The following is a 22,560-nucleotide window of genomic DNA, read 5'->3' on the forward strand; positions in this document are numbered from 1 at the left end:
TTGCGTTAGCTACACTTGCCTAGCCGGAGCCGATTTCGCGTGGATGGTCATGAGCAGTGCTGCGCATGCGCGAGGATCAGTGGTGTCACACAGCTGGGTCACCGGAGCTGGCATCTCACGCGCTCTCCGACAGTGGCGTCGTAGGCGCGGCAGACACGCTGGCGCAGGCGCGCACGCAGACTCCGCCAGCCGCGCGCGGGTCGCCGCTGCTGGTTTGCGCTGCATTCGAGAGGAGTGACGTCGTAGCCATAGACACAGTAGCGCCGGCGCGCGCGCAGCTATTCGCCTTCGCTGTGCAGTCGCCGTCTGACACTGCGCTGGGGCCGCTTGATAGCGCCTCTGACTGGCGTTTGAAGGTGGGTAACGCCATGGAGGAGAGCGCAAATGCTGCTCGACGGCGCAGAAGAGCCGGGAAGCTATGTAATCGGATCCCGAAGTAGTTGCCTGGCAATTAGCGGTTCAGCGTACGAAGAATGAACAGAAGGCTAATAATCCGAGACAATCTGGAAAGCTAAGAATAATCAGCTCAACCTTTGCTGACGCTACGTATATCCTGGCATAGCCGAGCTAAGCCACTGCAATTTTTTTTAATCTCAGGCTTCCATTTTCCCCTGAGTGCTCTTTTTTTAGAAAGCCATTTGGTCACTTAAACAGGAGACTCCCGATATGGCGTGTCTCATACTCGTATCTTGTTTCTCACTTACTTAATATTGTAACGACGTGGGATCGACGAGGACACGGAGAACGACAGGCAAACACGCTTTATCATTCAGAGAAACTGCCACGTCTTCTTCGTCCCCGCGATGGGCCAAAAACACTCGCGCTGCTTCGTTGCCGTCGCCACTGGCACATACGCGCGGCATTATTCCCCCTTTAAAAATAAACATCGCCCCGATGTTCAACGTTCAGAAAGCAAGGTAAAAAAAAAAGAAACTGCGCAGTTAGTCACTGCAAGTATGGCTTCATCCGAAGCCCGTGAACAATTTCTGGCGAATGTTTTCGGCGCTTTGAACTCTGAGAGCCGTCCGGAACAACATCGTAGTAGACCTCACTGATGCGTCGGATAACTGTGTAAGGTCCGAAGTATCTTCGCAATAGCTTTTCGGAGAGTCCACGCCGACGAATAGATGTCCAGACCCACACTTTGTCGCCCACTTTGTATGTGACGGGTCTGTGTCGGAGATTGTACTGTCTGGCGTCATAGCCTTGTTGTTGGGTGGTTCGCAACCGGGCAAGTTTTCTAGCTTCTTCTGCTCGCTGTGTAAACTCTTCAGCGTCCATCTCATTGCCATCGTTTTCGTGAGGGAGCATTGCGTCTAATGTTGTCGTAACTTCACGGCCGTAAACAAGACTGAAGGGTGTCTTCCGAGTGGTCTCCTGACGTGCCGTATTGTACGCGAACGTGACGTAGGGTAGAATGTCGTCCCAGTTCTTGTGCTCTACATCTACGTACATGCTTATCATGTCAGCCAGGGTCCTATTGAGACGTTCAGTCAACCCGTTCGTCTGGGGATGATACGCCGTTGTTTTCCTGTTAGCGGTACCACTTAGTCGAAAAACGGTGTCCAAAAGCTCGGCCATGAACGCAGTACCTCTGTCGGTGATAACTACTGCAGGAGCACCGTGCCTTAAAACGATGGCTTCGATAAAAAATCGCGCCGCTTCATGTGCTGTTGCCCGTCGCAAAGCGCCCGTCTCGGCGTACCGGGTGAGGTAATCTGTGACGACGATTAGGCACCTATTTCCGGTAGCAGACGTTGGGAAGGGGCCCAGAAAATCCATGCCGATTTGTGCAAATGGTGTTGTCGGCACTTGGACAGGCTGCAACAGACCGGCTGGCTTGACGGATGGCGGTTTGCGACGCTGGCAATCGAGACATGTCTGCACGTAAGTTTTTACGGCCGCAGAAAGTCTCGGCCAGTAATAGTATTGCCGAATCCTCGCCAATGTCCGGGTGTAGCCCAAGTGACCAACGCTCGGTTCGTTGTGGCAGGCGTGTAGAACCTCACGTCGAAGCGACGAGGGAACGACGAGTAAGTAGCTGCTGCCGGTAGGTGAGAAGTTCTTCTTATAAAATACGTCATTGCGCAAGTAGTACGACGTCAGCCCCCTTGCGAATAATTTCGGCACGCTACTGGTTCGTCCTTCCAGGTAATGAATAAGCGGTAGCAGTTCAGGATCGTCCCGCTGCTGTTGTGAAAAAGCGGCAGTGTCAACGACTCCCAAAAAGGCCGTGCCGTCGTCGTCTTGGGCTGCTGTCTTAACAGGAGACCGAGAAAGACAGTCGGCATCGGCGTGTCGTTTTCCTGATTTACAGTAAACTCGGTAAAATCAATGTACAGTAAACGTTCAGTTACTTCCGTAAGGCACGCTCTACTTTCGTGTTGTTCCGATTCCTATGCGGAAGGATCAACCATGTTTTTTGTTTACTACGAGACTTCACATATACGCCATCCAGCCTGAATACTTGATTACGACAGCAACGGAACCACCAAAAAATGCAATTGTTTCTGTTTTGTAGTAATGGTCTTGAAATATATTCTATTGCATACACGTTTATTGCATTGTCCTCAACTTGTAAGTTGCTATGCGAGACTTGCAGGAACCCGTTACCTTCTTTATATCCTGTTGAACAACTTAACTACATGTTCAGTGGCGTTCTGTCACTATCCACGGGAGCCAGAGCACCAATGCGGTGCCAATTTAGGCATTTATCTCTGTATTCCTCGTTTCTATTAAGCAAATATTGCTGTTACTAATACAACTTTGGTACAGTACCGCCTGAGACATGCTGTCTTAAGTTTACGTCGATCCAAGAAGCACTGAGTATTTCCTTTACTATAGTCCCTCACATACTTGGCCGCACCAGGAATTCATCTGGACGACTGGCAATCTCCCGTTCAACTGTCGTTGAGAGGCCCCTTTCTGCATCGTTCTCTCGCCAACATGACGGACGTCTTCACGACTGTTACCCTGGTAACCGACACCAACGGCACTTCCAGCGGGTCACTGTCGAAACTTTCGCAGATCATGCGCATTCCAACGGCGACGACCGCAGATGCCATCGCTGAGATCAGCTTCGTCGTCAAAGAGGAGTTTATTGTGACGGAATATCAGTGAGTAAACGCGTTAATCGTTTTCAATTCTTTTGCCTTTCAGCGCCTGATGATTTGCGGTCAAGCGAGAGGCTCGTAACCCGTTCTTAAGCGACGGCGTTCTGAAGATCTTTCTTCACTTTTTTATGCCGTGATTTAGATTGCCTAAGAGCGTTAGACTTACCTGTGCCATTGTTCTACCATATCGGCTAATGAGCGGCTGGGAGGTGGCTGCGTAAGGGCAAATTGATCTTGAGAGCTTTCGCAGGACTTCTGTGCATCAGATCAGTAGTAACGAGTGTGGCTAGCCCAATACTTCTGAAGCAATTTCAGAGTATATTGAGCTTCGTGTGAACGAACGTAACTTACTAAGGCGAGAGCCTTAGGCGGCTGTGTTGGCGCTCCCCTTCGTCAGACCTTAAGTGTAATTCCTCGACTTGGCGAGCTCCTCACAAAACATCCACGTGACCTTCAACGACCAAGCGATGACGTCAAATCACACGTCATTTTGCCTCACATGACGCTACAGATCGTGAAAATCGTGTATGAAAAAGTCATTACGACGACATCGTGATGTCATAAACAGGAAAGAGTCGTAGCGATAAGTGACGTCGCCTGCTGCGTAAATGTATGGTCTGAGACGTCATCAGGACGACGTCGTCACGTCTCACGATGGCATCACTACATGACCTCGCATGATGACGTGACCAAATTATATCGTCGATCTGTCAAACATGGACCGATCTCGGAGGCCATGCAACGCTACTGTCAGTTGCAGAAAGATAGTGGGTGGGGAAGGAACATTCTAACAGACTGATGACGTGCAAGTAATTTATTGCGCGTCTCACACTGTGGTACATTGTCTTAGGGGACTTCTCCTCCCCGATTGTATAACTTAATGCATTATCAAGTGTAGAGCAAGCTTTTACCTTCAAATGATGCGACTTCTTCTGTCCAGAACGACTCCTGATCTCCTGGTTGAGGTTCACGGTAGTCCGCCCGACGTCTCCTACCCACTTCAGAGTCTGCTGGAGCCTTCAGAGGTAGAATTCGGCTTGAGCGTATTCCTGGCAGCTTCGGTACTGACTGTGCTCTACTTACTCATCGTGTTCGAGGTGAGTTTGCTTATTAAAACATATATAAAGTGTTTTTGTTCTCGCAAAGTAAATCTCCATCCTTGACCATATCTACTATTATGACGTCTTCTTCGGTAGCTTTTAGACGGTTGTATACCTGATGTGCAGACTACATTTCTGAAAGGAAGTAGTGTGCCATCTGCACTGTATTATCAAATTGAAATAACATTTTATTGCTTATCTTTGTCACACGCAGTGGCATAGCCAGGGGGTGACACAACTTACCCGTCCCCTCCCCCCGAATTTTTTCGTCATAGCATACAGAGCGCAAAATGACGCTCCGACCAAATCTGCCTGCTCGGTCCCCGCTTCAGATCGAGGTGCCCACCCCCCCACCCCCCCCAAAAAAAAATTCTGCCTACGCCCCTGGTCACACATCATGGAATTTTCTATGCAGAGTTTTCGTCTAGCTGATTTCACGCTTGCCTTTTTTTTTTTGCTGCTTGGTCTCCTTTTGAGGTCACACTCGCTCATATCACGTAATTTCGTATCATTGATCACAGCTGGCAGTTCAGCGTATTTCACTTGATGTTTTGGATTACTTTTGCATTTTGTTTTCATTTCTTCAATTTCTTGCTCGGTTAAATGACCTCTAAATATTGGTTTGCTGTGCAAAATATTTGCGTGGTTTAGAGTTGCTGCCCGAACAATGCAATGAGGTATATCATTAAAACGCTAAGCGATCTTGACACATATAGTGAAACCTCGGTGATACGAATCTCACGGAACCACCAAAAATATTCGCATCATCCGAAATTCGTATCACCAGAAAGCATGAAAAATTAGCATGCGACAAAGGAAAGCTGGCGTACATTTTAACTTATTGTTTTTCAGGGCCGCAGCAACGTCAGGAAGAACCCAGAATGATTATCAGTTCAGTTTTTAGATGTCGGCAATCATAACAGCACTCGTAAATATACGGCCCGTATGCGCGTATTTAATTAACGAACTAGGCAGGTTGTGATCCGCGAGAGCAGTAGCCCCTTCCAAATTTTAGTATGCTTTTTCGCAAGACACCGAAGTACTGCAGCAAAAGCAACCAAGGAAGCGCTTTGACGCGATGGATCAAGGCCACAACATTACAAAACCACGGTCCTGTGTTATGATTTTGTTATTGCGGAAATGTTGGGGATGTTTTTTGGGAGATTTACGGCCGTGCCCGCACAAGTGCGACATCATCGGTGCGCAATGTTGACGTGAGGCGTGACTCCTTCGCCAAGACCGTCGTCGCCTTCTTTCGGTCCTCGTCCATCTTTCATAGGATATATGGTGCACGAGGCAGGCACGTGTAAACACATTACAACGACAGCAGCCCGCGTCGACGCCTTAGAAAAAAATCATCGCGCTAATGTCCTCTGTAATCTAAACGCGAAGGCACACGGAGTCGCATAAGAGCCTCAAAGATTCGCGCACGCAATCTCGGAGGCCGTGGCGTGTGTCTGAAGATTTATTCTGACCGTAAGAAAAGTTTTTTTTGTGACACCGTGATTCTGACGACTTGACGGTGCGGCGCGCATGCCCACGCTTGTTTTAAAGTCAGGGACTTTACGCTTGTTTTCCCGCGCTCGCACGTGCTTGGCGCGTCTTCCGCGACAGCGCAGACAGCACCTCTTCGTACCTGGGCGGTAGCGTACGTTCGTATCAAACGTCGCTGGGTGAAAATTGGTTCGCAACAACCGTACTACATTGCAGCCAGTGGGCCTTGGCTGGGACCAACCAAAAATTCGTATCATCCCGAAATTCGTATGAACTGTAATCGTAACACCGAGGTTTCAGTGTATTTTCTTTTTCTCTTCTCCTCAGCTGGTCCACAGGACTCTGGCTGCTCTCATTGGGGCCACAATGGCTGTCGGTTCACTCTGCTTGGTGGGTCAGGTAAGTGTCCTGCGCGTCGCTCCTCATCTTACGCGCGGCAGTCAGATTCAAGGGACAGCACCTAATCTTTCTGAATTTCCTAGCCTCACGGGCGTCATAAAGAGGACACAGTCGCAGCGATGAATGAAAAGTTGTCGATCGCTTGCTTAAATGCACGGTTTGAAATTAATTTTCAGACATGTCATGGCCGCCAAATCTTGCTGTATGGCCTCGTTGGTAGGCCCTTCGTTCCCAAAACTAAACAAAGCACGCGGATGATTTAAAAATTACACCATTTCACGATAAAGGGGACCATGAGGCGATGCGAAGCCGGAGCACTTGCACGATCGCGTTCCGTTGGCGTTCGTTGGGCATGCTACCGACCTGGCGTCGTGGAAACCGAAGAGGAACGCTACGCGCGTCTTGTCTTCCCTCTAGCCTGGCCGTTAATTCTCACAGGGCGCGCGAGAGGGCGGCAGCGTAGGAGAGGGTAGAGATGGGGAGGGGACGCGCATGCGGTGGTGGTCATCGCGGCGTTGCGCAGGAGAGAATGGACAGATTTAGTTTAGCGTCCGCAACAACGTACGGACGCAGCCTGCCATAGGAAATGGCTGGCAGGCTGCGTCCGTACGTTCTTGCGGACGCCGAACTAAATCTAATTTCGGCATGTCTAGCCTGCGTTTCAGAGGAAGATTGGAGAGGGGCAGGGGTGAGGGTGAGTGGAGAGTGCGAGTGGAGAGGAGACGAGAGGAGGTGTGTGGGGAGGGTATGCGCATGCGCAGTCGCACGCCGCACACGCATGCGCAGCCGCATGCGCACGCCGCACACCACCACCACCACCGGTTCGAACTCCGCTCGCTATAAGATGCTTCGCATCTAAAACTTCAGGCGCTTCAGCTCTATCGGCAGAACCTTAGTTCCCGATTGAACCCTGCGGCGCAGTAAAGAAGACAAAAGTACTGTATTGCATCAAAATGGACGTAGTTTTCTCATTTGCCTTCTATGAAAGCCGGTGTCGTATTTAATCCGCTATTCATAGAATATATTTTGATAACTTACTATTTATTTTATTCGCTTCCTTTACACTGTGCATGAATAAAGACGGTCCGACTTCGGTACATCGAAAATCAAAACAGCTAAGCATGTAAGAGAAAATGAGTGATGTCTGATATTTTTAAACCTAGTGCGAGAAGACAAAAACAAGGCATGGAAAGTTTTCTAAAAATTCCCACGAGAGAATAATACGGCATAACGGTATACAACCTACTAACTCTATGCCATGACCGAATGTGGCCATGTTTGTTGCTCTAGGCTATATCATTTAGAGAGTTAAGTCACCACCTTTGAAAACGCATTTTTTTCCAAAAAACAGATTTCTTAATTTTTACATTCCAAGAATCCCCAAACATTCAAAAATATTTTGCCGAAATAATTGTTTCTATCTTGTTTAGTTCCGAAGTTATAGCCAATTTACGAACTTGTGATGAACGGTTGCGAAACCGAAACTAGTGTTGTGTGGTCACAGAAACTGATAAGTTAGCGAGCATCAGCGGCAAATGTTGCGTGTTTTCTGTTATGTTTTGGTTTGATAAGTATCGACTTATGTAAAGGCAGCTTTGTAAGTCTTCGTTTTTTCAAACGTTGCTTTAAATATCCGTAAGGGGAACGCGTGAAGCTAGGAGCGTCTCTGTTGTTTACTTTGCGCGCGCTTCATGCTACTGCTGTTATTTTCGTGTAGTTTGCCATTTTTGTGATGCCCATAGAGGTGCAGCAGCTATTTTGAGAGAAACAGGCATCGAACCTGGCCACCACACTATCGTAGCATGCTACACTAGGGACCAATACCGTGTAAGGAAAGCCCAGCGTCAGTCGACTGGCGAAGGAAAACAACACTGGATGAAAAGACAGGCAGCAACAAAAGCCAAAAAAGAGCTCATGGCATCTAAGGAGGGCCTTAGCAATGAGCCTGGTGGATTTAAACTGTTTAGGGCATCATCATCCTGTTTGTACAAGCACTGGAAAACAAACTCGTTTTTCTCGAAACATGATTTTTTGCACTTCTTTGTTGCGCAAACAGTTGTAAATTCATAAGGAATGAATATTTTCCAAAGAAACTCTGTATGCTCGTTCCTTTATTACGGTCCTGTGCAATGAACTAGGATCAATAAAAACGATAGGTAACTTTAGATGTAAAAATGCTTTATTTCAAGCATTGCAGAAAAAAAAATCACCAATTTTTATGTTTTCGTTGGTATTTTTACTGTAACTTGATTCCCAATCATCAAATGGCAAACATATTAGTTCATTGCACAGTGTGTTAAGTTGGCAACCTTTGTAACAAAAAGATAATTCCGGCGCTCCATTATCAAGTTATGACTGTTCGCGTAAAGGCTAAGTTTGTGCAATGCTGTGTCAATAACAAATCCCATTGTGATTTTTTTCACTCTTTTCTGCATATGAACATCATTTAAAACGATCTTTATAAGCCCGTTTAAAATAAAATTGTAAAGGTCAAAACTTAAAAACGTTTCCAAAAAGGCGATGACATACCTTAGAGAGAGTGGTGAGAGGCGAAAGCCACAATCGACAACTGTTTATCGAGTGTGGATCGAGTTTGGTCGAATGGGATCATTTGACAGGTCTCTTGTTGGCGTATCTTTCGGTGTTCCATGTTTTCTTGCATTCGGTGCATTTTGATTTGATAGTGACTGCGCGAGTGTGTTATGCTTTGATTGTTTTTTTTTTTTTTTGCAGTTATTGCGTACGTAGATACCATCATGTGCATCTCGCTACGTCACGCATGCGTGTACAAATGTATTTTGCCTTCGTATTAAATTCACTTGAGTTTGTGCTTGTCTTTCTTCATGTCCTACGTGGTTAGGGGCGCAAGTAACCATATATAATAGAACCAAGTCGCTTTACTTATTACGAATAACTTTGCAAAAATCGCTCCCCCAAAATCCTTATAAGATGGAGGGCTTAAACCACTCGTTATTTCGTGCAGCGGCCGAGTCTGGCGCAGGTGGTATCGTGGCTGGACGTGGAGACGCTATGCCTCCTCTTTGGCATGATGATCCTGGTCGGCGTCCTCTGCGAAACGGGTTTCTTCGATTACGCTGCTGTGCTGGTGAACCATCTTCCTTTGCGTGTTTAAATCTGTGGCAACATAGTGACGTTCGAGGTCTGGAACTTCCTTTGTCGCGGAATTCCATGATTTTCAGCTTCGTTTGCTCCTGCTGTAATAAACCCATGATCGGGCAGTTTCGAATAATTGTCAAAGAAAAACTTCAGCACAAACTAAATTGGTGTGTGTTCTATGCTCGATTAGCAGCAGCAATCGGCGTTGTAGAAGCGGGAACAGCTGGTCTAGTTGCTGTGACAATTCTAGGTTGAACAGTTGTAGACGAGTTGTAGACGAGTTGTAGAAATCTGGGATGAAAATTCTTGGCGATGAATAACCATACCGACGAAAGGGACAAAGTGCTGACGTAAAGAACGCTAAAGGCGTCTTTCCCAAAAGTTCTGTGTTCATTTTCGTCGATGTAGTTATTTACCGGCCGTTCTCCGCCCTTCACCCCAAAAACTAGGTGTCTGAAAAATCGAGCAGCGAGCGAGTTACCCGAAAGAGCACCTTTCGGCCACAACAATGAACAAAATGGGTTATTTCACATTGTGTAAAAAGACTGTCAATTCGTGTCGCTATTCGGTAATACCAAAGTATGGTTGTCATATTCTAATATTGTGATACTTAGCGGCCGGCGTGCCAAATCGTAATTAGGAGTAGAAGCCTCTTGTCAGGTAATATAGACTTCACCCTCTGCTCCCACGTCTGTAAAAATACACGACAAATAAACTTCAATTAAAACTCTGTTTAATTCAATGCACATGCGACCAAAATGTGGCTACACGACTTTGTGCGAGTCAAGTCTTAAAGGTGAAACTCAGCGCTCGTAGTGGATCGGCATCGATCCGTCTCGGACCACATCTAATGGCTTGTTTCCTGTGACCATTATATTTCACATGTAAAATTATCCTATGCCGCGCGCGTACGGCTACAAAAGTCGTTCTTGAGCTTGACTTACATGCGTGCTGAACATGAGACCATGTCGTTCTATTCGTCCTTAATTTTGTCGACTCATCTATTCTTTCGCACGTATTGTGCGACCCCAATCTACCTGAACAATTACAGTAGTTGGAAATTTCTTTTAAAGATTGGGGGGCAGATTTACGGAGCCGCTCGGGCTCACAGCAATGCATTAAGTCAAGTGGTTTGGAGCGCGTGGTCAATATCAGCCAATTAGCATTCTTGCTTAGTTTGACAGGCTTTACAAAGCTGAACACGAGTAACAACTCTGTCAATTCCTATAGGCGGGTCTATCATTATTTCGTCATGCAGTCGAATAGACGTGACACTAATTTTCTGATTCGTGCGATGAAATTTCTATTTACATATCTGAATAATATCGGTCCGCTCGACAAACTTTAAATCTACCTTGCACTGCCACCCTCAATGCCGGCCAAGGCGGTGGCATATCGGTGGAGGCGCAATGCTAGAAACCTGTGTACTTAGATTTAGGTGCGTGTTCAATAACGCCAGGTGGTCAAAATTTGCAAAGCCCTCCGCGACGGCGTCCCTCAGAATCATATCGTGGCTTTGAACCTAAAACCCGAACAATTATTTATTACGTTTCATGCAGCGAAGTTTGTGCTCTCATTCTGGGACAACGCACACAATAAACGACCGACGCTACCAAAGCACGTCCCCTCTCAAGAGGCAGAAAACTGACCGTCTGTTTCTTTCTTTTAACTATTTCTTTTTGCGCGGATCTCCTCCTGTTTCTCCACTACTCTTACCCACGTAGAGTAGGATGTCAGCGATTTCAATCTGTCGGATAAGTTATATGCCTTTCAATAAAAGATTCTCTTTTTCTCAAGGCTACCTTATTGAATTGAACATGTTAAAGCTTACGAAGGTTTTCTCGACAGGCTTACCGACTGGCTCATGGTAACATCTGGCCCATGGTGACGATGCTTTGCACGTTCACCGCTGTCATCTCTGCATTCCTGGACAACGTCACCACGATCCTGCTGATGACACCAGTCACTATCAAGTGAGAAACGCTGCTGCTGTACTGCAACACTACCTTGTCATAAAGCATTTGAAAAATGTCGCAAAAGGCAAACTTTCGTGCACCATATCAGTCACGCATAAATGCTTCACATGGATTATTATTAGCCGTATGGTCTTCATTTGGGTCCATGCTTTAGTAGCACGTGCGTGAGCTTTCAATTTCACGAAAACTGCTATGTCATACTGTTATAATACGCACAAATCAAAGATTGTCACCTGCTCTTCTATGGTACAGAATATGAAAAAAATATAGAAAAAAAATTTGATTTGTAGCTTCGTGCTACACTGGTCACTTTTCTTTTAGGAACTTTAGTGAAGCCTGCAGTCTTTTCAAAATTTGTTTGCTAAGTACAATAATGTCGGCATGGGCAGGTGTGACTGGTGCGACACACGGTTTTGTTAACATAATATGATTATGAATAAAGCACAATGTCTCAGGTATTAATGTAAAAAAGCAATAGCCGTTGAGATTTGTACGTTTTTTTTTTCTGAATAGCATAACAAGTAGTTCACCGAAGTACCCAAGAATGTCTACTCTACATTTGTGGCCGGTGATCAGTGATGCGCTATATTTAGTGTCGTCTTCATCCGCGTTCCAAGTGCTCACAGGTATACGCAGGTGTTTTCATATTCCTAGAATAGTGAACAGAGCTAGAGAGCAAATCAGAAGCAGTGATACAAGAGCAGCCTGTAATCTTGATATAGGCGCACGTTAAAGAACCCCCGGTGTAGTAATCTGGAGTACTTCACTACGGGGAGCCTCATAATCATATCTTGGATTTTGAACTTAAAACCTCGGCCATTATTCGTCGGAAAAGAAAGATGTGATTCTGCAGACAAAGAAGAATCCCATTTGCTTCCCTACAGTACGTTTTATGAATATGCAAGGGGCCCCGCCACGGTGGTCTAGTGGTTATGGCGCCCGACTGCTGAGCCGAAGGTCGCGGGATCGAATCCCGGCCGCGGCTGCATTTTCGGTGGAGGCGATAATGGTTGAAGCCTGTGTACGTAGATGTAGGTGCACGTTAAAAAGCCCAAGGTGGTCGAAATTTCCGGAGCCCTCCATTACGACGTCCCTCATAATTATATCATGGTTTTGGGAAGTTAAACCCCAGATATTATGAATCTGCAAGGTCGTAACGGTTTTACAAAAAGAAAAGAAAAATAACTTTCTGCCATTATTTTTGCCTGTTACGCGGCTCCCAAGCGTTCCGTATCAAGAAATGGTCGAACAAAGAATGCCGCTGCAGTTCTAGTTATGTTCTCTTAATAATTTGTGCGTGTATCTTTCCCCGATCTTCTATCTTCTTTAGATTCATGACATCCGTGTTCTTTATTTTGTACAAAAAGTAACATTTTTACGCAGCTGCATTGTTGAGGAAGGCAATTGCCAGCCGTTGTCAGTACGCCATAATGTGTTCTAGTTAACACGGCATTAACACGCAAGGTCTCGTTTTCCCACACTGACACGACAGGCTGTGCGAAGTGATGGACCTCGATCCAAAGAACGTGCTCATCATCCTCGTAGTGTTCTCCAACATCGGTGGAGCGGCCACTCCAGTGGGCGATCCTCCCAACGTGATCATCATATCCAACGCCAGCGTTCGCTCACTGGTCAGTCCGCGCTTTTTACCAAAATTCTCTGCTTTTAATAATTTCCGTTATTGGAGATGTAAAAAAAAGCTCCCCCCCCCCCCCCCAAAAAAAAAAAAAACCAGCCGCGAATATATTTACCTAGCGGGCCTGAGTGGTGGATTTTTCTGTGCTTCAGGGCTATGTGAGGGAGAAGAGTTGCGTAAAGTGGGAGAGTACGGTCATGACCACAAAGCGCATGCCGACGAAACCATTTTTTATGATTGTCTCCATATTGCGCTTGCGCACAGAAAAATGTGCTGCTCGTGCACGCTGGAGATTTTTGCGGCTGTCTTCTACACTGAAGTAGAGCACCAAGTCGGGCTGGTTGGTTCATTCATTTTAAAGGATATTAAGGGGTATTCAGACAGGGGAGAAATATTCGGGGGATAAAGGCGGAACCTAGTGATGTCAGCTCGCGAGGAGAAGTCTCCACAAATGCCCCCCACTCACAAGGACGAGGCGAACGGAGGGGGAGACCAGTGTTACTAGACTATTCTGGAGGCTTGCACCACCCGTTTGACGAGCTTCTGACGACGAGCTGCAGACGACCATGTGGCTGCAGACTGTACACCCGCTGCCGCTCTCTGCAGGAGCAAGTGCAACAATGTGGCCAAACAAGAGCCCGAAATTCCGCCATATCCCCCACCAGCGGGGGATCGTTTGTCCTTTCGGGGAAAGGTCCCCTTCTCCCCCGAGGAGGCGCGTGGGGGTCACGCCCACTCGCTAATCTGTGACGTCGCGGTCACCTGATCCGCAATCCCCCATCTCCCCGAGCATTTCTCCCCCCCCCCCCTCTGAATATCCCTTTAACTGCACTAGTAAGCACGAAAAAAAGACGACGGAAGACAGGACGCGCGCAGACTCGCAACTTCCTTCATTTTTGTCCGCGTACACTACCGCAGCTAATAGGCCTTAAAATATCTTCTACAAGTCAAGCATACTACTTAATCGATGGTAATTTCAGGAGAGGACTCACTGGTACCCCATAAGGACTTGTTCATCTTTAGAGATGAAACATGTTTTTCAAATAAATTTCAAGTGCTGAAGATCATGCTGCATTTGAGAGCAAAACATTATCGCCCTTTATCTGGTGCATGATAGTCCCGGGCGGCTTTGCGCCATGAAACCAGCTTAACGAAATGTTGAAGGGGCACAAGCTGAAGAGGTACAAGCCTTGCTCGCGTTGTACCGTGTACGCGCCGTACACAACTTGAGGAAGGACTACTCTACTCTCCTCTCGTAGCGGCGGCTGCGTTTTCGAAGGAGGCGAAAATGTTTGAGGCCCGTGTACTTAGATTTAGGTGCACGTTAAAGAACCCCAGGTGGTCGAAATTTCCGGAGCCCTCCACTACGGCGTCTCTCATAATCAAATCGTGGTTTTGGGACGTTAAACCCCAGATATTATTTATTACTCTCCTCTCGTAGGGGCATTTAGATAAAAAGAAAAGGTGTGGGAGAAATGACGCTTTCTGCCCTTTCATTATTCTCTCGAGAGCTCACCTTTCCGAGACCCGAAGCTAGCATGCTGAAACGCTGAGAGCGCAGTTCACTAAAAAAAAAAAAAGACTCCTGTAGGATATCTTTTGTTCTTTAATCGGTTGTGAACACACCGAAGGGCAGGCTCTAGCGGGAAGGAAGGCTTGGGGAAGGTAGGTATAATCTCTAGCACTCGCGTACATTTCACGTTGCATTTCACCATTCGCATAGTGCAAAGAATCTGATTAGAACATTCGACAACATTTCAGAAGGTGCCGACCGATCCGATGCAACCAGACGAGGCTTGTGGCGAGTGATAACGTGTGTGAGCCTTAGCCGGTGATACCCGGTCAGGAAAAAAGTGTGCGTGGGTATATATTGAATGTGTCTCTGCGCGTAAGGTTGAGGTCCTCAATATACATAGTGCACTTGGGACTACTAACCAACATATTTGACGGAACGAGCAAGCAGACTGCCCTCTTGAAACACTGCGCAGGGCGTGTCCTTCACTATGTTCACGGCGCACATGGTTCCCGGCGTCTTACTGTGCGCGCTGGGGGCATATATCTACCTGCGTGTCTTCTACCGGGACGTCAACAAGCTTCGCCTGGCACAGTGCTCAGATTACTTAGGTATGCAACCTTTTTCCCTCTCGAGTTTCAAATGTCCGGTGTTTTGGTCTTACGTTACGTGTTGCACCTTCGCCGCATAAGTGAAGTGGCAGGTGCAATAACTCTCGCAACAACTATAAGAGATAGCCACAGTATGCAAACTAGAAAACGTTGGGCTTCAAGGTTTTGCAAGATGGGCTTTGCCACAGCAAGCTTAGGCAAACAGTGAAGCCAGAGTCTCGTCAACAAGGCTTGAGTAGGTACTTTCCGTTAGCACACATGTCAATACCAAACTCAGGTGACTAAGCGTCATCCGAAGATAACACCAAAAATAGCGGCAGTAAATATAGAATTTACATAATTACCTTTTCTTTAGAGGAGACAGGTGGAATGGTGAAATTGAAGAGATCAATCCCGCTCTGATATTTTCAAAAAACCGGTTGCCGGTAAGTTTAGCCGTGTGATGAAATTCTACGAACTTCGTCAGCGAAACCAAAACGCCGAATACCGCAACTGCCATAACATTCCGAGACGTTCAGAATGAGCGTGCGTGGTTATGAACCTTCGATCTACTTCGCGTCTTGAAAGTGCGGGCTGCGCATGCATGCAAAATACATGCAGCACTTAGGTTAATGAATGCAGAACAACGATACCGCATTCCTTCTCGGAAATAGTGTCCTAATTCTAAGCGTTTCCGCTTAGAATTGCGAGTGTCAGTAGCCTCAAGTACAAACATTAGCATCTCACCTGACAATGGTGACCTTTATCGGGCGTGGAGGTCCAAAAAACTCATCGCCCAAACTTCGGACACTTTCGGCTTTCATTATTTCGCGAGCGTCTTTGCTGATTTCTGCATTCGTGTTTTGTGGGGTCGCGCAGAGATGGCTCACGAGATCCAGGTGTGGCAGAAGGCCGTCTTCTCGCTGGCAGAGTACTCGCGCGACGAGACTCACGTGCGTCACGTGCTGCGCAAGAAGGTTCGTAAGCTCGTGCGTCAGCAGAGCAAGCGGAGCCACTACGCCCGTTCCGCCACCCTGCCACCGCCACCCAGCGCGATCGCGGACCGGACGCCTGCAGGCGGCAAGACTGCCTCTTACATGTAAGTGGAGTGGACAATGTTGGTTTGACGTTAGGGACGGCTCTGATTTCTGCAAACTATCAGGGAAAATCGGGCAGTGCCGTTGGCGGGAGGGAGGGGGAGTAAAGGAGAGCGGACTGTTGCCGGACCAAGGAAAGCAGTCATCGGGCAATCATGTCCGCGAGATTTAACGTCGCAATACATCCTCAAAGGATGGCGCTTATGGATAGTTGGTATTTTGTCATGGAGGAAAGAAAAGCTAGGAGGGAGCGTGCCGTGACAGTCATGCAGCTTAGTGATAAAAAAAGAATGCGTGATATATGTTCTGGTCACGTGACAGGCAAGTGCTGCTATACGTCGGATCGCTTGGTTACCGCCTGCTGCGGGCGCTGCGGGAGCATTGTCCTTCCCACGAGGCACAGCTCAGGGGCCGGGAGAGGTGGCGCCAGAGGAGCTTGCCTTGCCGAGAGTATCGGAATTACATGACGCTCCCTCCTACGTTTCTCCTTTTTCTAAGTACTTATGTTCAAGTGTATCTTTCCGCAGGGAGCAGAGTTGAGCCGGTCTTTTACTTGGGCTGTTACTCTTGGTACTTCCACGAGGTACAAAATGACGTCGAGTCTACAGCAGCGTGGCTCAAAAAGGCAGCTGCAGATTCGACGACACGACGCGACATCCGCGTTCCGTCGTGACCTCCGAAATGGCGTGCGGAAACAATGCCCGTGGCTCCCGTCTGCCAGTTGCAAAGTGCAGCCGAGCAATTGGCGCCACCGTACCAATTAGCGTGGCGGATAAGCTCTTATACGCGTGCCAACTTTGGCTCCTGCGCGTGCGATGAGTCACTCTACCACGTAACCTTGGAACAAAGTAGTGACCTATGTGGAACTCTGCCCCTCGTGGGAGCATATACTGGAACACTAGTTGGCACTCCCTTTCACTTCAGGGTTTCAGCGCGAATTATCAGGGAGAAAGGCGAGGGCACACAGTCTCTTCTTTCCGCTCTCCTCCTCTTCCCGCTACAGCTTCGAACTAAACCCTCGCCGCGGTAACACAGTCAACGTTTACCGCTGTTCTGCTGACTTTGAGGTTTCGTTTCCAAACGCGACCATTGCAGCCTCATTCCGTGCGAGCTCAAATGAAAAGTCGTGTGCGCGCAAAGATTTAAGAACATGCTAATAAATCGGAACAGGCTAATAATAAAGTGCAGCGCGGCTTAGTCGAAGACAGGAGACACAGATATAGATGAGCGCTCGTCTGTGACTATGTCGCTCCTGTTGTCGTTTAAGTCATGCTGCATTTTGTTTTTAGTTTGAACCAACTCGCTCTAGTCAAGGTATCTTAATAAAACTACCTGATGTCAATATTAATACGGACTGCCCCATATGGTCCACCTTATAATCAGATTGACCGGTGCGCGAATTGTTAAAGTAATATCTCGCAAACCCACATCTTTTACATTACTTGCAATTATTTCTTATGTTTATCCTTAGCCCTGGAGTGTGTTAAAATGAAATCAAATATCATTCGCTTTTAAGCTTCATTCGTACGGTGACTGAGCTTCGCGCACCCGAAATAGTGGCGCGCAAGAAATTATACAATATTCTTCGTTAGATTTCGTATCCTTAGAGGATAGTGGGGGGTAGAACGAGTCGATTCGTGTGATGTGAGCACACACGCGCATTTTAGACAAAGGCATCACAAATGTTGGGCGTCGGTCTGCTCTGCTTTTTGTTGCTCCAATACTACACTTCGAATGGCTATAGACAAAATATAAAGATCCTGTTCGTCACCTTTCCCTTTACTGTATGTTTGCGTGTCCGCTTGTGCTTCTTCCTTCATTTCTTTTCCCCTCCCCTTTAGTGTTGGGTAGCAAACCAAGCAAACCACATAGGCGCGCGCAGAGTTCTCTATTAGATGGGGGGGGGCTGAGTTTAATCGCAGCCCCCCCCCCCGCTTCGTTCGTTTGTGGGAGCCCAAAGGGCAACCTGCTTCACAATCTATGAAAACAGTGAAAATTCAGCGATGCCGTGCTTGTCACAATGGCTTGCTTTTGGACCCAGGCTTTCCTGATCGGAAGTACAGGTGGAAAGCAAACAGTTCTTGGAATGCAACATACATCAGGGCCCTTGGGCCGCCATTATCGTCAAATACCTGCGTGGCCATAGCTGAGTAGATGTATGGGACATGGGAGGCGCCTCCCCTGCCCCCCACGTACGCACGCCTATAGCAAACCAGATGTAATTCCCATTAACCTTCTGGCATTTTCCTCGTGCGTCTTGAATCCACTTCTAGAGTAAGAACTCTGCGTGAACATTAATCACTGCGCGGCTAATTTAATGTTAGGATGGCAAACCATTTAGTGTTCATCACCTGGACATTAGGTCGAGATGCCATAACAGGCGCCCATGAGCTTCTTGCTGCGTAACGCAGGCTGGCGGAAGCTGACTTCCGGGAAAACCTGCGCGCGTTGAGCGAGAAGTACAGGATTCGCGAACCGGCGCTTCTGGTGAAGTCAACCGTCGTTTTGGTCTCCGTCATCGTGCTCTTCTTTCTCCAGAGCATACCCTCAATTCACTTGACGCTTGGTGAGTGACGCCTTCATTGACTTTGGTCTGCACATTTAAAAGGCCCACTAGTTTGAGCCTTTAAAAGGCTTTTTGCTAATATGATGCACGTGCACGCGGCATATTCTAATGTGGGCCATGGGTCATATGAAACTGATTGGCTTTGAGATACGTTGGAAGTACTGGCTCTAAGATTTCAGTTTGCTATATGCCTTTATCATTAATTCTTCTTTGGTTTTGTGTAACCATTATTTTGTGCTCTGCAAAAGGTAATCAAGTGGAGTAGTCGAGAAGATATGCTCGTCAACCTCTCCAAAGCTTTTCATTTAGAACAGAAGTGAGCAGGAACGCGCTTCGTAAACCTTGGTTGCATGTAGAACAAGGACGGAATGAACATGATAGGCATGTTAGGCAGTTTAGCATTACCTGTATTCTACCCGACATTGAGGAAAGGGATGGGAGAGGATTGAAAATTAGGAGTGTGATGAAATGTATAGAGAGGGAAACACACACCACACACTCCGTCAATCTTGTGGGGGCACACGATACCACGATTAATCATAACCGCCAGAGCAAGTCTGTTGTCCTGAAGAATTTTAGCAGTATCTTCATCGCATTCGTAAAATAACACAAAATAACATGCGTGGCAGTAAAAAAGCTCAATGGGGCAAATACATTAGCATGCTTATTTTTTTTACCTTCTCGAGAAGATTCCGTTATCCAGTTTGCATCACCCCAACTAAATTTTATTTACTTACGTGTAAACGGTGAAGTTAAACTGTTAGAAATCCACAAAGACGGTTCCGGTCAGTTTTCTTTAAATTCCCATTTATCGGTGTATACCCGCGATTGCAGGTTATCTGTACAATGAACAAAAAATCATTTTGTTGTTCTCAGAAGCGTAGGCGTGGTACACAGTATCTTGCATTAAAGCAATGCGTACATGGTGTTTTTCTTTTTTGTTTATGCATATCAGTCTCCCAATTTGGCCATGTTATGCATAGCTCTGAAATGCATATACAATAGTTCACTTACTAAAGGGGCCATGACACCCAATTTTCGCTCAATATCTGTTATGTTGGTTAACCCTTGGGTGTTCCCAAACAAGCTGGCGAAATTTCAGATCATTTGTTCGAGAACTTGTATAATAACGAGCATTTTTATAAACATGCGAGCGGCCCGAGTGTCTGGTAACAGTGGTCTGCTAAACACTCGCGAGCCATGACGTAAAATGTCGCTTATTTTGCAGGCGTCTGTATTCCGGTGAACTACATTGTTTCGTGGTCAGCTGCGCGTACAATGGAGCTATTAGAGCTTAATTTAGTCCGGCATTGAAAATGGGACGGTTTGCAGCGGCTGAAACTTTGGTAGAAGACGACGGCTCCGCTCCATGAAGCACATGACGTCACACATGCCATGGCAAAATGGCGGGCGCCGGCGGTGGGCGGGGTTTATATCCGGCGACTTCTAGGGCTCTTTTTGCAATGAAATATTCTTTTACAGTACATTTTTCATACATGCACAGGCACAATAACCTCTACTTCTAGATTTCGCCTAAAACCGCAATTCGGTGGGTGACCGTGTCATGGCCCCTTCAAAGCTTCCACAAAGCCGACGCGCCTGCAATACATGTTTCCGGCAAGCTTATAGTACACAGTCTATAGAATGCGTTGGGTCACAGACTTAGGCACCTCATATTGCTTCAGTTTTTAGTCAACGATAACAAACACGAGCATGCTCGTTTCTGAAATACGAGCATATGAATAAAAAATGAATGAAGTAAACTCTGTTACAAATTAACCTAAATTTTTACAGGTGTATTGGTTTGCATAAGATATTTGACACGCTCGATAAAACGTGGCTTTTGGAGTGCAACAAATATTATCGTTCCTGACTCAGCTGCTCTCTAAAGACAGTTGTGCTCCACCTGCATAGAATCGAAGACGTCGAGCTTGTATTTCAGATAAGGTGTGGAGATTACACGTTGAACTTTTTTTTACGTTAAACACACATTTTCTGCACCCTTAGGATGGATCGCAATTCTTGGAGCCGTGATGCTCATGGTTCTGGCTGACACACGTGAGCTGGACGCCGTAATCGCTCGCGTGGAGTGGACCACGCTGATATTTTTCGGAGCCCTTTTTGTTGTCATGGAGGTAAGGGGTGAACATTACGCCGCTATAACATAGGGTATGTGAGATCGTGTTACTAAGCTACCGTTACTCAACCACCCGTAGTTACCCATGAGCGATGGGTGCGTGCGGTGCTGTCTGGTTTCGAAAGCCAGTCCAGGGTGCTATTTCGTCACTGTAATATAGAATTTGAGGTTCGCAGAATAATAAAGGAAAAAACAATTGTTAGAGGTTATAAAGGAAACAAATTATTACGCTCTGTCTTCTGCTTGTTGTTTTGAGGACGTGGAACCCCAACAGTTATGTCTTTTGCTTGTTCCATGACCTGTATTTACTTTACCCACCGCGGTGGTCTAGTGGTTATGCGGCTTGACGGCTGACCCGAAGGTCGCGTGATCGAATCCTGACCACGGCGGCCATATTTCGACGGAGGCTAGAATGCTAGAGGCCCGTGTGCGTGTATTTAGGTGCGCATTAAAGAACCCTAGATGGTCGAAATTTCTGGAGCCCTCCGCTAGGGCGTCTCTCATTATCATATCGTGTTTTGGCGACGTTAAATTCCAACAATTAATATTATTATTATTGTTATTATTGTTGTTATTTTTTTTCTTTTCAGGCACTTGTCGAACTGAAGCTTCTGCTCTATGTGGACACTTGACCCAGAACTGGATTCGTAGCGTGCACCATGACTCGCGACTTATTGTTTCAATTATTATCATAACCTGGGTCTCCGCACTAGCCTCCTCCTTCGTGGACAACATACCCTTCACGACTGTCATGGTGGGTGCATTTCGTGATTCGATTTCCTAAACAGGGCGTATTCTGGTCAAGTACTTCCCTCTATAGATGTCGCAGATGCTTGTTTCAATGATCGCGCTTTGCTTGAATATGCTTCTTACATTGCGCGCTCTGGGAAGTAATAATAATATTTTATCACCCAGCTGTTTTTTACGCGCCCACTTACGATCACTTGCAGGCTCAACAGTTGCAGGCTGGTCATCACGAAACATGCTGATATCATTCCCCTCATTGCCGCTTCCTGGTCTCCCTGTCTGCATGCCTAACTTTTACGAGAATATTTGCGCTGTCGTTTACAAAGAGGTCATCGGATCTGGCGTTCCATTCGCAACGAGCAAGACCTGCTGTCATTCCGCGGAATACTGATATAGTTATATGGAATATTCGTGTAAATTAGTAGTTTGTACGGCAGTGGCAATGCTTGCGTGTACGTTAAACGTACAACTATTGGCTACAATGATATACCGAGGTGCCAGTGTCCCCTGTATGTATCTAAGCTGTACTCATGTCGCGGACTCTTTTTCCAGATTAAAATTGTCAATGGCCTTGGTGAAAGCGACTTAGGCCTCAAGCTGGGGCCACTAATCTACGCTCTTGCCTTTGGAGCCTGCCTTGGAGGTAAGGACATTTGATACAAGCGTTACTTTTCCTCTCGCACTGACAAGTCTACTGTACAACGTCCTCTCAAAGCAATCACTTTCACGAAAATAAGGGAACTAGCGTGAGCCAAAGTCAAGACAGATCGGCAAATAAAATTCAAGACAGCCAGCTTAAATTTCATCTTTTGGCACGGAAGTTTATACTGCGATATAGAAAACGGCGCAAACTGCGACCTAAAAAAACATTATGGTGGCTTCGAACTAGTGGTGCCAAGCCTGAAGGAAGAGCACAGCTGGGTGGCCGTCCTTGTTTCTCTTCATTTTTTCCTTCTTTCTTCTTCTTTCTGTTTCTCTCTGTCGCTTGTCTAATTTTTTATCTTTCTTTCTATTTCTTTATTACTGTTGCTCGCACTTTTTATCTTTTTTTCCCTTTCTATCTCTCTCTCTGCTT

The 22,560-nt window shown here is 46.7% G+C and overlaps 1 protein-coding gene across 1 annotated transcript in view; it reads left to right on the plus strand.

The window, feature by feature from the left end:
• The window catches only part of LOC119372206 (P protein-like), a 48,537-nt gene that overhangs the window by 19,912 nt on the left and 6,065 nt on the right, over positions 1–22,560 (plus strand). The window contains 13 exon segments of the mRNA XM_037642683.2: positions 2,870–3,116; positions 4,054–4,210; positions 6,035–6,106; positions 9,090–9,212; positions 11,072–11,196; positions 12,692–12,830; positions 14,824–14,959; positions 15,818–16,037; positions 18,447–18,601; positions 20,609–20,736; positions 21,329–21,356; positions 21,359–21,492; positions 22,038–22,128. Of these exon segments, the coding sequence (XP_037498611.1) occupies positions 2,870–3,116; positions 4,054–4,210; positions 6,035–6,106; positions 9,090–9,212; positions 11,072–11,196; positions 12,692–12,830; positions 14,824–14,959; positions 15,818–16,037; positions 18,447–18,601; positions 20,609–20,736; positions 21,329–21,356; positions 21,359–21,492; positions 22,038–22,128 (1,755 nt within the window).

Source organism: Rhipicephalus sanguineus, chromosome 10 (assembly GCF_013339695.2).
Source record: "Rhipicephalus sanguineus isolate Rsan-2018 chromosome 10, BIME_Rsan_1.4, whole genome shotgun sequence".
NCBI lineage: Eukaryota > Metazoa > Arthropoda > Arachnida > Ixodida > Ixodidae > Rhipicephalus > Rhipicephalus sanguineus.